Source organism: Eumetopias jubatus, unplaced genomic scaffold (genome assembly GCF_037043125.1).
Source record: "Eumetopias jubatus isolate StellerSeaLion01/CBP00866 unplaced genomic scaffold, mEumJub1_p1.0 scaffold_13, whole genome shotgun sequence".
Lineage (NCBI taxonomy): Eukaryota > Metazoa > Chordata > Mammalia > Carnivora > Otariidae > Eumetopias > Eumetopias jubatus.
In genome coordinates, this window is record NW_028274819.1 from 51,057,967 (window position 1) to 51,070,931 (window position 12,965).

General features: G+C 44.0%; 1 protein-coding gene across 1 annotated transcript in view; it reads right to left on the minus strand.

Annotated features, from left to right (window-relative positions):
* DNHD1 (dynein heavy chain domain 1) overlaps positions 1-12,965 on the minus strand; it is an 81,544-nt gene that overhangs the window by 39,251 nt on the left and 29,328 nt on the right. Inside the window, exons 10-14 of the mRNA XM_088017501.1 lie at positions 9,491-9,756; positions 9,176-9,419; positions 1,506-1,663; positions 886-1,011; positions 523-799 (exon numbers count right to left, since the gene is read on the minus strand). Of these exons, the coding sequence (XP_087873627.1) occupies positions 523-799; positions 886-1,011; positions 1,506-1,663; positions 9,176-9,419; positions 9,491-9,756 (1,071 nt within the window). The remainder of the gene's footprint in view (positions 1-522; positions 800-885; positions 1,012-1,505; positions 1,664-9,175; positions 9,420-9,490; positions 9,757-12,965) is intronic.

Sequence of the window (12,965 nt, forward strand, 5' to 3'; positions counted from 1 at the left end):
GAGCCCACAAAGTTCTTTATGTGCAGAAGGGAACCAGCCTAGCTGCACCATTGTACAGAGGGCTCAATAGTTCTGCTGGTCTCAGCCTACAGGTCAGGGAGACCCACAGCAGCTGCCCGTCTACACCACATTGGCTGGGAGCAGTGGCTATGGCTTATCAAGACCTGTTTTTATCTGGGCCCCGCAGCCTGGAACTGGTTTGAATAGGCTAAGAATTACAAGGAGGGCACCTTTACATTTCTCCTGCACAGGCTTTCAGCCCTCTAATCCCAACGCATACTAATGGAACATTCACCTATTTGCTTTCCTGTGACTTCCTGTGAGCCCCCTGTCTCCCCACCCTGAGCACAACCCTTGACATAGCCAATGCAAGATTTTATCCTGCCATTTTCATTTATAAAAGAGACTAAAAGGAAGCTATGTGATTCCCGAGACTTGCTTAGGGACACTCAGGACACAGGACCCTTATCTCAGTTGCAGGGTCTATCACAGGATGGTGTGGTGGGCAGGGATCCTCAGTACCAGTGAAGGTGGCATAGGCATGGTGCAGCTCACTGAGGTGGCTGGCTGTGTTCTGGAACTGACGCTCCAGGGATATGAGCTGGCGCTCAGTGCTCCTCTGCTCTTGCGCAGGGTCCATGAAGGGGCCAGAGAGGGCCTTGCCAATCAGGCCTTCCAGCTCCACCAGTGATGCATCTATCAGCTGCTGTAGCTTGGGCACGATGGCATGCTGCTTGCTGAGCAGGAACTCTGAGGCCTGGCTTTTCTCAAATTGAAATGCTTCCCACACATCCAGGAGCTGTGGGACAGAGCATGGTCAAGCAGAAGCGCGTGGCAGGGAGGGGGGCCAGGAGGCATGCGTGACTTTGGGAATTGCCTTCTCACCGAGATGTCCAGTGCCTCGTTCTCAGCACTAAAGAGGCTAAAGTGGTTCCAGATGAGTTCATGGAGTGACCGTATGTATTCCATTCGCTCCTCCAGCGTGTTGTACTGCTCATTGGCCTCGTTCAACTGCAGGGGTCACAGCATGAAATCAGCACCCCCACAACCCTGCGCACCAGTCTGGGCTCATCCCTGAGGGGCACTCCCACCTTCTAGAGGCTCCAGACCCCAGCAGCCACCATTAACCCAACTGGGATCAGGGGTACCATGGGATCAGATCCCATCTGACCCAGGTCTCTGTGAAGACAGCACAGCTCCGCCCCCACCAAATCATGACCCTGTTGACAGGGCAATAGATCCCTAGCTGACTGTCACAGAGAGCAGAACTGTCTCTGAAAGCAGGACCTTGGCTCTCATCTTGCCACGGTCTCTTACTGACATGAGGAAACTGAGGGCCATGAGAACAGGGTGAGAGTTAGTAAGGGCAGATCACATACGTGAGCCTAGTTTAAAAGCATCAAGCCCCACTGGGAACTCACCAGAGACCTGAAGAAGAATGTGCTGAGCATGTAAGCAAGATAGGCCCCTGGATAAGCTGGGAAGGAAAGGCGGGAAGAGCTTACCTTCTGGGAGCACCGTGCAATAGTATGAATGTCTGAGTTGATGGTTTGGAAGACCTCTATGAAGTCCGTGAGCTCTGTTATTAGTTGCTGACTGAGGGTCCAGCACTCATTCTGCACATGTGTAAGAATGTCCTTCCTGATGCTATCCAGCTTGGATTCTGAAGACAGGAGAGGGTCAGATGGTAGGGGGCTATATGAAAGAGAAGGGGTGCTGGGGAAGTGCTGTGGGTGCAGAGGGGGGAAGGAGTAATGGGGAGGCCAGACCATGAATTCATTCCTTCACTCAGTGAAAACTTACTGGACCCCTGCCCAGTGTCCGGTCAGCAGCTCTTCACTGGTGCTATCCAAGCTATCCACAGCTACTAAAGGCTATGCCAGGCACCAGGAAACCAGAGTGACTGGGTGAGACAGAAAGTGTTCCCACCCTCAGAAGTTCACAGTATGGTGGCAGAGACAAACACATGGACAATCAAAAACCAGTGTGATAAATGCTCTGCAAGTCCTGAGCCTGACATAGTGAAAGGAGAGGAGGCCTGCAGAGGCTGGGAAAGGCCTCCCCTGGGAGGGAACACTGGAGCTGAATGTGTTGAGTAGCTAATGCTCCAAAGAGCAAAGCCACGCCAAGCAGATGAAATAGCACGTGCAAAGGCACGGGAATGACACGTTCATGAATAGCAGAATGCCCTATTGCAATGAAAGCTTTCTGTTTGGGGAGCCATAGTGGCTTTGCTCCAGTAGAAGAGGTACCAAGAAGAATGTGTAATCTGCCCCTTGTTTTTAAGGATTAAAAGAAAGAAGCTGTCGGGTGGATATGGGGCTAGAAGGTAATCTTAGAGGCTGCCTTTGGTGATATGAACAACTCCACTGTTTCCAAGGGCAGGAGTAACATCGGCATGAGGCCTCACCAAATCACTGACACCACCAAGATACCACTGATTATAAGAAACACCATTTATTTTATATACCACGCAAAAAGAAAAAATCGATGCCATTTAAAATCTGACATTCCATCACTTATAATACACCTCTTAAGTTCAGAGATGTTAAAATATGCGCAGGAGAGCAAAATACAATATAGAAATATGATATGCAGGGGCGCCTCGGTGGCTCAGTCAGTTAAGCATCTGATTCTTGATCTCAGCTCAGGTCTTGATCTCAGGGTCATGAATTCAAGCCCTACACTGGGCTCCACACTGGACATGGAGCCTACTTACAAAAGAAGAAGAAAGAAGAAGAAAGAAGAAAGAAGAAAGAAGAAAGAAGGAGAAGGAGAAGAAAGAAGAAAAGAAGAAGAAGAAGAAGAAGAAGACGAAGAAGAAGAAGAAGAAGAAGAAGAAGAAGAAGAAGAAGAAGAAGAAGAAGAAAGAAGAAGAAGAAGAAGAAGGAAGAAGGAGGAGGAGGAGGAAAAGACAAAGAAAAAAGAAATATGAAATGCAGTATACCACAAAATACAGCATAGAGTGCTTGCTTACTACATGTCATATACAATATCAACTACTTTACCTGTATTAAACCTTTAAATCCTCACAAAAACCCTTTAAAGTAGATAATATTATTGTCCCTGTTTTACAGATAAACAAACTGAGCCTCAGAGGGGTTCAACAACATTATCAATATCACATAATGGCAACAAAAGTCCAGGACCACATGGCTTCACAGGCAAATTCTACCAAACATTTATTTGTTTATTTATTTATTTTTGCAGAGTACAAATGCCTTGTTCTTTTTTAAAAAATTTTATTATGTTATGTTAATCACCATACATTACATCATTAGTTTTTGATGCAGTGTTCCATGATTCATTGTTTGCGTATAACACCCAGTGCTCCATTCAGTACGCGAGCAAGCTGGTGCAGCCACTTTGGAAAACAGTATGGAGGTTCCTCAAAAAGTTGAAAATAGAGCTATCATACGACCCAGCAATTGTACTACTGGGTATTTACCCCAAAGATACAAATGTAGTGATCTGAAGGGGTACGTGCACCCTGATGTTTATAGCAGCAATGTCCACGATAGCCAAACTGTGATGTTTGGCCTGTGAACTTCAGGCCAATATCCCTGATGAACACAGATGCAAAAATTCTCAATAAAATACTAGCAAACCGAAACCAAAAATACATTAAAATAATCATTCACCATGATCAAGTGGGATTTATTCCTGGGCTGCAAGATGGTTCAATATTTGCAAATGAATCAATGTGCTACATCACATTAATAAAAGAAAGGATAAGAATCATGATCTTTTCAGTGGATGCAGAAAAAGCACTTGACAAAGTACAACATCCATTCATGGTAAAAACCCTCAACAAAGTAGGTTTAGAGGGAACATACTTCAACATAATAAGGGCCATTTGTGAAAAACCCACAACTAATATTATCCTAAATGGGGAAAATACTGAGACCTTTCCACTACAGTCAGGAACAAGACAGGGATGTCCACTCTCACCATTTGTATTCAAGATAGTACTGGAGGGACACCTGGGTGGCTCAGTCGGTTAAGCATCTGCCTTCGTCTCAGGTCATGATCCCAGCATCCTGGGATTGAGCCCTGCACTGGGCTCTCCACTCAATGGGGAGTCTGCTTCTCTCTCTGTCCTTCCCCCTCCTTGTGCACTCTCCCTCAAATAAATAAAATCTCAAAAAAAAAAAAAGAGAAAAAGATAGTACTGGAAGTCCTAGCCTCAGTAATTAGACAACAAAAATAAATAAAAGGCATCCAGATCAGCAAGGAAGAAGTAAAACATTCATTATTTGCAGATGACATGATACTATATATAGAAAACCCAAAAGACCACCAAAAAACTGCTAGAACTAATAAACAAATTCAGTAAAGTTGCAGGATACAAAATAAATGTGCAGAAATCTGTTGCATTTCTCTACACCAATAATGAAACAGCAGATAGAGAAATTAAGGAATGAATCCCATTTACAACTGCACCAAGAACAAAAAGACACCTAGGAATAGATTTAACCTAAGACGTGAAAGACCTGTACTCTTGAAAACTATAAAACACTGATGAAAGAAATTAAAAAGGACACAAAGAAATGGAAAGACATTCCATGCTCATGGATTGGAAGAACAAATATTGTTAAAATGTCTATACTACCCAAAGCAATCTACACATTTAATGCAATCCCTATGAAAACACCAACAGCATTTTTCACAGAGCTAAAACAAACAATCCTAAAATTTGTATGGAACCACAAAAGGCCCTGAATAGCCAAAGCAATCTTGACAAAGAAACAAAAAGCTGGAGGCATCTCAATTCCAGACTTCAAGTTACACTACAAAGCTATAGCAATCAAGATAGTATGGCACTGGCACAATAAAACAGATACACGCTCACAATTACATGGTCAATTAATCTTCAGCAAAGCAGAAAAGAATATCCAATGGGAAAAAGACTGTCTCTTCAACAAGTGGTATTGGGAAAACTGGAAATCTATGTGCAAAAGAATGAAAGTGGACCACTTTTTACACCACACACAAAATAAATTCAAAATGGATTAAAGACCTAAATGTGAGACAGAAAACCATCAAAATCCTAGGTGAGAACCCAGGCAATAACCTCTCTGACATGGGCCAGAGCAACTTCTTACTAGATATGACTCCTGAGGCAAGAAAAACAAAAGCAAAAATGAACTACTGGGACTTCATCAAAATAAAAAACTTCTGCACAGCAAAGGAAAAATCAACAAAACTAAATGGCAACCTATAGAATGGAAGAAAATATTTGCAAGTGGTATATCTGATAAAGGGTTAGTATCCAAAATATATAAAGAACTTATAAAACTCAACACCACTCCAAAAATGAATAATCCAATTAAGAAATGGGCAGCAGGTATGAAGAGACATGTTTCCAAATAAGACATACAGATAGATGGCCAACAGACAGATGAAAAGATGCTCAACATCACTCAGCATCAGGGAAATGCAAATCGAAACCACAATAAGATATCACCTCACACCTGTCAGAATGACTAAAATTAATACCACAAGAAACAACAAGTCTTTTTTTTTCTAAATTTCTTTTTTTTTAAGATTTTATTTATTTATTTGAGAGAGAGAGAGTGAGAGAGAGAGAAAGATCACGAGCAGGGGGGAGGGGTAGAGGGAGAAGCCGACTCCCCGCTGAACAGGGAGCCGGATACAGAACTCCATCCCAGGACCCTGGGATCATGACCTGAACTGAAGGCAGACGCTTCACCGACTGAGCCACCCAGGTGCCCAAGAAACAACGGTGTTGGCAAGGATGCAGAGAAAGAGGAACCCTCTTACATTGTTGGTGGGAATGCAGACTGGGTACAGCCACTCTGGAGAAAAGCATGGAGAGTCCTCAAAAAGTTAAAAATAGAACTACCCTATGATCTAGCAATTGCACTACCAGGTACCTACCCATAGAATACAAAAATACTAATTCAGAGGGATACATGGACCCAGATGTTTATAGCAGCATTATGTATAATAGCCAAATTACAGAAGCAGCCCAGGTATCCATCGATTAATGAATGGATAAAGAAGATGTGGTATATATACACAATGGAATATTATTCAGCCATAAAAAGAATAAAATCTTGTCATTTGCAACAACATGGATGGAGCTGGAGAGTATTAGGCTAAGCAAAATAAGTCAGTCTAAGAAAGACAAATACCATATGCTTTCATTCATATTTAGAATTTAAGAAACAAAACAAATGAGCAAAGGGGAAAAAAGAGAGGGGGGTGCAAACCAAAAAACAGACTCTTAGCTGTAGAGAACAATCTGATGGTTACCAGAGGGGAGGTGGGTGGAGGGATGGGTGAAAGAGGTGATGGGGACTAAGCGGGGCACTTGCTGTGATGAGCACTGGGTGTTGTATGGAAGTGTTGAGTCACTATATTGTACACTTGAAACTAACATTATGCTGTATGTTAACTGACTGGAATTTAAATAAAACTTAAAAAAAAATACCACACAGTGGCAGAGCAAAGATTCAAACTCGGGTAGCCTAGCTCCACTCTGTTCTATGTTGTGAGGGGTGAAAATAAACTGACTTATCCTCTATGAGCATCCACAACTGGAGAGTGAGATAGTGAGTTCCAGGGACAGAGAATTGAAATGCACTGGGTATGACCCTCTGGAGCTTTGAAGGAAGTAACCAATGGCACTCAATACCAAGAACTGAGACTGAGAAAACGGAGAGAGAGGGGACACCTGGAGGGGCACGTGAGGTTGAAGAGAACACCAAGAAGAGAACTTATCCTTTTCAAACGATCCCTGGGGCCCATCACAGTAGCTGGTCTGGTGCTGCTTTTTAGAGGCACAGTGGCAGGCAGGTGAGGGCAGAGAGGAGCCCAACAGCGACATCGGACGGTCTAAATCAGCGATAGACCGGACATACCAGGGCCGCTGGGGGTTAGAAATTGGAGACGGATGGGAAACAGACTTGAGAGAAATTTAGCAGGCAGAAAATGGGAGGGATTTGGTGACAGGCTGGATGTGGTGGAGTCTGGGAGAGGGAAGAATAAAGGATGGGCGCTAACTCACAAGAGTGACTACGTTATTCACAGTTCAAGGAAGCCCAGTCAGAAGAGGAACAGAGTTGGAGGATAAGCAGACAAAACTAGATCACAAGAAGGATAAGGGTAGACAGAAGGGGATAAGGTTAAGCGAAAAAATTAAGCACCTACTGCATGCCTGTCTCAACGCTAGAAACATTGCAAATAATATCTCATTTACTCTTCCTTGTCAGAACCCTGTGAGTGACTGCATTATTATGTCCATGTTACAAACAAATGAACTGAATGAAGCCCAGGGACCTGAGGTCACACAAACCAGTGAAAAGCAGGTCCAGGATTCTGAACCCCATGTTTTTCTCTCTCCATCTGTTCTTCTTGAAGAGGCCAGTTGATCTTGGACTAAGGACCAAGAATGTAACAAACGAGGAAGAACAGAGACTTCCCGAACAACACTGGAGCAAAGCCTGCCCAAAACAGGGTCAGAAACAAAGCAGGCCAGCCACAGGTCCTCCCTGTTCCTGCCATGCCAGCCTGAACCCCCTGTACATTTAGGTGGGGTGGAGGGAGGGAAGAGTGGGGAGTTTTTGTGGCCCAAAAGATGCATAATTAGGCATGCGTTTTCATCTGTTGAAGAGCAAAGACAAAGGGCAAGGCAGGCAAGCATTTTCAAGCAAGCTCTTTCAGGGCCCCCCAAGGCCACCCACCTTCATAAAGAAAGCAAGCCTGCAGGCCATGGGTCCTACAGTATCTACTCTTTGCAGGAAGCAGACACTATTGGTTATTGGGAGCTAGGTGAGAAAACAGAACCACCTCCTGTTCCCCAGAAGAACAAATCAATGGCTTCCCAGTCTATCCCACTGTGAGCCTTTCTAAGATCAGCTTCGAGGCAGAGACACTTTAGCTAGTAAACAACAGCATGAGACATCCTTCCTGTTGGAAGGGAGGGAAAAAACAGGAACAAAATGAAGCCTTAAAGAGGATTTCTCAGAGACCCAGGGAGACCCAACAGCTGGGCCTTGGCCTAGTAGGGGGACAAGAGGGAAACCAAGACAAGAAGGAAACTCAGATGGGTTGAAGAGGAAACAGATGACACAGTAGGCTTGAGCTCCGCTTTCCATGTGGAACTTTGGGAAGATACCACTGCAGAGTACCCATGTGCTAACATGAGATAGTCATGTCAGGCTAGAAAGCACAGTGTGATGCCTTGTGGCAAAAAGAGGGCCAAATACATTGCTCCCGAGTCCCCCACAAGTCCCAGATGGCAGGGGATACAGAAGACAATGGAAAGTTAATAACCAGTGGGACTGGATGGGTTCCTATGCAGGGGGGTGAGGGACCCTGAAGCAGAAGCTATGGGGCTAGCCAGCCTAAGACGAAGACTAGATGAAGTGTTCACCAAAATCCCAAGGACCAGAAGCAGCAATGTTAGAAGGAGGGCGGAGACCAGGCAGGGATGTATTACACTTGGTGAGGGCAGACAGAAGCCAGCAAAGAAGAGCACACAGCCCAGCAGCCCTCTCCAATGCCAGATGCCACCATGTGGGGGAAGGAGAGCAGAGGGCACTTGAGAATAAAAACAACCCAGAACTGTAGAATGAATTTTGAATTGATCATATACCCAAAATAGCCTGAATTAGACCCTAAGTGCTGCTTTTAATGAAAAGTGCTTTCACTTTCAGTTGGAATACATTCTCTCAGCATCTGCAGAAGTTACGACTACAGAGTAAGACCGTAACAGTTAAAGAGAATAACTTTTTATACATGCAAATTATACTGTCAATTTTGATTCCACTGCATGTGGGGAGGGGCACTCTTGATTCCCGAGAATATCTGCAAAGAAACTGAGCTCACGAGCCTAAGGAGTAGGTTAAGATTTTTCTCAGTCACATTTGGTTTAAACTACTTCCAGGTCAGAAAAACAGAAAGTGTCAGGTGACAGAAACATGACTCCTGAAGAGTATGGGGAGTGAGCAGAGCCAAAACAGATAGACAGGCTATCCTCTGTAATGGTCACACCTTTAATTGCAAAGGGAAGGGCCCGGGACCTGGGCCTTTGGGAGGCTCTACAGGTCCAATGAGGGGCCTTCACCAAAAGTCCTTGGAGGACATTCCAGGCCGGAGGAGGGCCAAGGAAGGCGGAAGGAAAGGAAAGAGGATCAGCAGCACTCACCCATCTCTGACCGTATGTGATGGCAGCTCAGCAGCATCAATCTGCCTTTTGTGACCAACTTGTCAGGTATATTGGAGACACGGGCCTGCCAAATGTTCAGGCAGCTCACCAGCATCACGTAGTTCTTCATAGGACAACCTCTCATGGACTCCAGCTTCTGAGGCCCCCAGGCTTGCAGGAACTGATGAATGCCTGTCATCCAGTGATGTTCCCTGCAGAATTCCTTCACCTCCCACAGCATGCCCTAGGCACAGACAAGGTGCTTATGATGGGAATTTGTGGGCATCACCCCCCTCCTTAAACCTCTTTTCTCACCTCCAGCAAGGCCTGTTGCATAGTCAGTGCCTGCTGGATCCGAGGATTGTTGTCCAGATCCTCTTGCAGCTGCTTATAATTGGGGGGCAAGTACTGGCCCCGCAGCCGGTACCCACGGACCTCTAGGGCTTCAGTAATCGTGTGAGATTTCCAGGGCCACACCAACCCTATATTCGGGCCACAGAAGATGTGCACAGCATCGCTGGGCTGGCCGTGGAGCTTGGGCATCACGAATTCTGTGTTCGAATCTTCCTCTTCATCTTCTTCTAGTGGGGCACATGCCATAATTGTCCATTGAGTACCCTGCAGGGCCCCCACACAACCTCTCTCTCTCCCTGGGTGTATACATTACACACACACACACACATACACACTCCTTGCTCCTGAGTGAGTTTACACATACATCTATATCACAAACACAGACCCACTGAGGGAATTTATTATTTAGGGTTCAGGTTTGGAAAACAGAATTTATTTAATATAAGCAGTAAGTGAATTATTATAGTCTCTCAGTTTGCAAATAGTTGGAAGAACTGAAAAACAAACACTCTAGGCTGAGCATCTATGGCTCAGTGCTGCCTGGCCAATTGGGATGTCACTGCCACACCACCAGCCGCAGAAGCACACTACCTCTGTTACGATCGCCGCCAGCAGAATGGAAGGCATAGGCGCTGCCTCTCTCCCATTCTTACCTCAGTTCTGTCTGAACTGAAGTCCCATGCACATCTAAATCACATACAACACCTCGCTGCAAGGAGATCTGGGAAATGTAGTTCGTAGAACGCCAGCCTCTGTAGAACAGAGGAGGAGGCAGCAAAGCTGTTGAACATGGCTGTCCTTAGTATCTGTCTTAAGGAATATCCTTGGGCCTGGCTTCCCCTTTAGCTCCTTAGAAACTGGTTAATTGACAATTTCAGTATTTGTGTTAAAACTTTGTGCAAAAAGGGGGAAAAAGCATCGAAATGTTCAGAAATTAGATGCACAGTACTCTCTCTCTCAAATAAATAAATCTATAAAAAACAAAAGCAAAAACTACATTTTGAAAGAGCATACCTGAGGATACTGCCTCAGAATGTTCAATAACAAGACATATTCTACTAAAATTACTGCATTTCAAGAAAAAAAAAAATGTCTCAGGTAGCCAGGAAAAAAGGGAAATAAATTTTTGCTCCCACAAACCCTTCCTAAGGAATCTAAATAGAGAATGAGCTTCACACAACTACTGAGAGACCGATCAACATAAAGACTGCTGGTTAGCTTAAATATATTGTTACTTGTAGAACTAAAATTAAATAAGGTTTTATTAAATATAAATTATTAGGAGGGAAGTAATATAGCATGAAATGATGCTGTAGAGAATGCTGGTAATTCTCTTGCTTGCCAGGTTTTGAGAATGGAAGAATGGAACCTTGGAAGGCATACTGGCTGACTACCCAAGAGCTACTCCCTTCTCCCTTCTTCTGTGGTGGAAGAGCCCATCTTCTGTGAGAAACTAGAAATGTCAGCCATTTGATTTCCCAGCCCTTCTTGCTGCTGGAGGTAGCCACATGACCTTGACCTAGATTTTTACCATGAGATATAAAAGTGAGTCTGCTGGGGAGTTTCTGGAAGATTTCCTTTCCTGATAAAATGTGAGGGTCAGGCAAAGAGAGATCTCCCTCCAATGTCCCTCTCTTTTCCCCCTGATCTTGCATAAGAATGGGATGCTTGGAGCTGGAGTTTGTCTTGCAACTATGATGAAAACGTTTCTAATTCAGCCTCCCCTGCCACACACACCCCTCTAAGAGAATTTGCCCTTACCTATAGCTGAACTCAGAAAGGAGTAGGGGAAGGATATAAGGAGCCTGAGTCTTGATGACATCTTTGAGCCACTGAACCAACCCTGGGAGCATCTACCTGGAGACTTCTTGCTATGTGAGATAATTGTTGTTATTGTTAGGCTACTCTTAGGTCTTCTGTTACTTCCACTGAAAGCATTCTCAGTGACTCAGAATTCAAACACACAAGCAAAGTCAAAAGACAAAGAAAGAGAAATAAAGCCTTGATGACATTGCCTGGGCCTTGAATCCAGCTGAGCCTGAATTTAGCTGCATCCAGGTATTTCTTAGTTATGGGAGTCAATAAATTCCCCTTTTTGCTTACTGAGTTCTAAGTTAGAAGTACGTTATTCAAAACCAACATGCACATTTAGGCCTACATAATGAATGTTTATAGCCAATTTACAAGCATAGCTGAAGATTGGAGCCTCCACCAAACACACCCTTCTTAGAGGATCTGCTTTTCCCTACAGCTAAAACCAATTAATTTGTACCATAACCCAATTCCCCTTTGCCAGAGCTTATGGATATGTGGTTCTCTCTAGAGGATAGGGTGAATCAATCATATTCCTGGTCTTGAAAATTTGAAATACGTCAGTCACACATACAGGAAAACTGAAAGACCATTATCGAGTCAAGGATGGGGTTGGTTCCAATAGGAAAGCCCAAGTCATTTGGAAGCAAGTTATAAGGGAGCAGAAAGTTCAAAGGAGGCAGAGACAGCTAGTTTTAGGGGAGAGTCAGGGGAACTGGGAAGAAGCACAGAGAGAAGTAGAGATGAACGTATAAGCAGCAACTTGAGAGACAGGGCTCTCTTCCTGACAACCTAGTTTTTCCATTTCTGTGAAGCGTGGGGCTGCTACAGCTTTTCTGTCTTTGAATTTGGTCACTTTCTGTTTTGTGAGCTCCAAAACACAAGATGAGGTTGAAGAACTGTGATTCAAGGTGCTAAGACCCACGAGAGTGCTCAAGCAATATGGTGCAATATAGTCGATCCATGTGTGATTATGAGCAATGGAAAGAAAAGCTACTGTATTTTTAACACAACTTGGTGACTGCAATATCCCAACAAAACAAAACGGAAATCACTAATAACTTACTTCATAGCCAACATAAGAGTAAAATAAAGCTTGCTTATGATAAGAAGTCTGGTATCAACTAAATCAAAGAAACATAAAAGTCAACATGGAGCTGCATTTTAAAATATCAATCCAATTGTGAAAAACCAAATAATATAGACGTTCACTGTAGGTTTCTTTGAATGAGTCACTCAGACATTTTACACACAGCAGCAAAGCAGCTTGTCAAGCATATTTTATACAATTCTTCAACTCTTCAGAATTTCTTAGTCACAGAGTGGCAAGAAAAAAGTCTCTCTTCTCTTTCTACAATCAATCCACTCACTGCTCCACTGCTTACCTCTATTCTTTCTCTTGCTGGTCATACTGTTCATACCTCACACTCCCAAGACACGCGCCCTGCCCCACCCGCCACATGCAGCCCCCTGGCAAAAAAATACATAATGACCGGTTCATTCTTTGCATTATATCTCTCAGCTAACTTCAAAGCCATCCCAACCAAAACATATATAAAAGAGTTTATCATAAAATATCAAAAAGATACACTGATCTTGGTAAAGTTAATGTAAAAACTTTAAG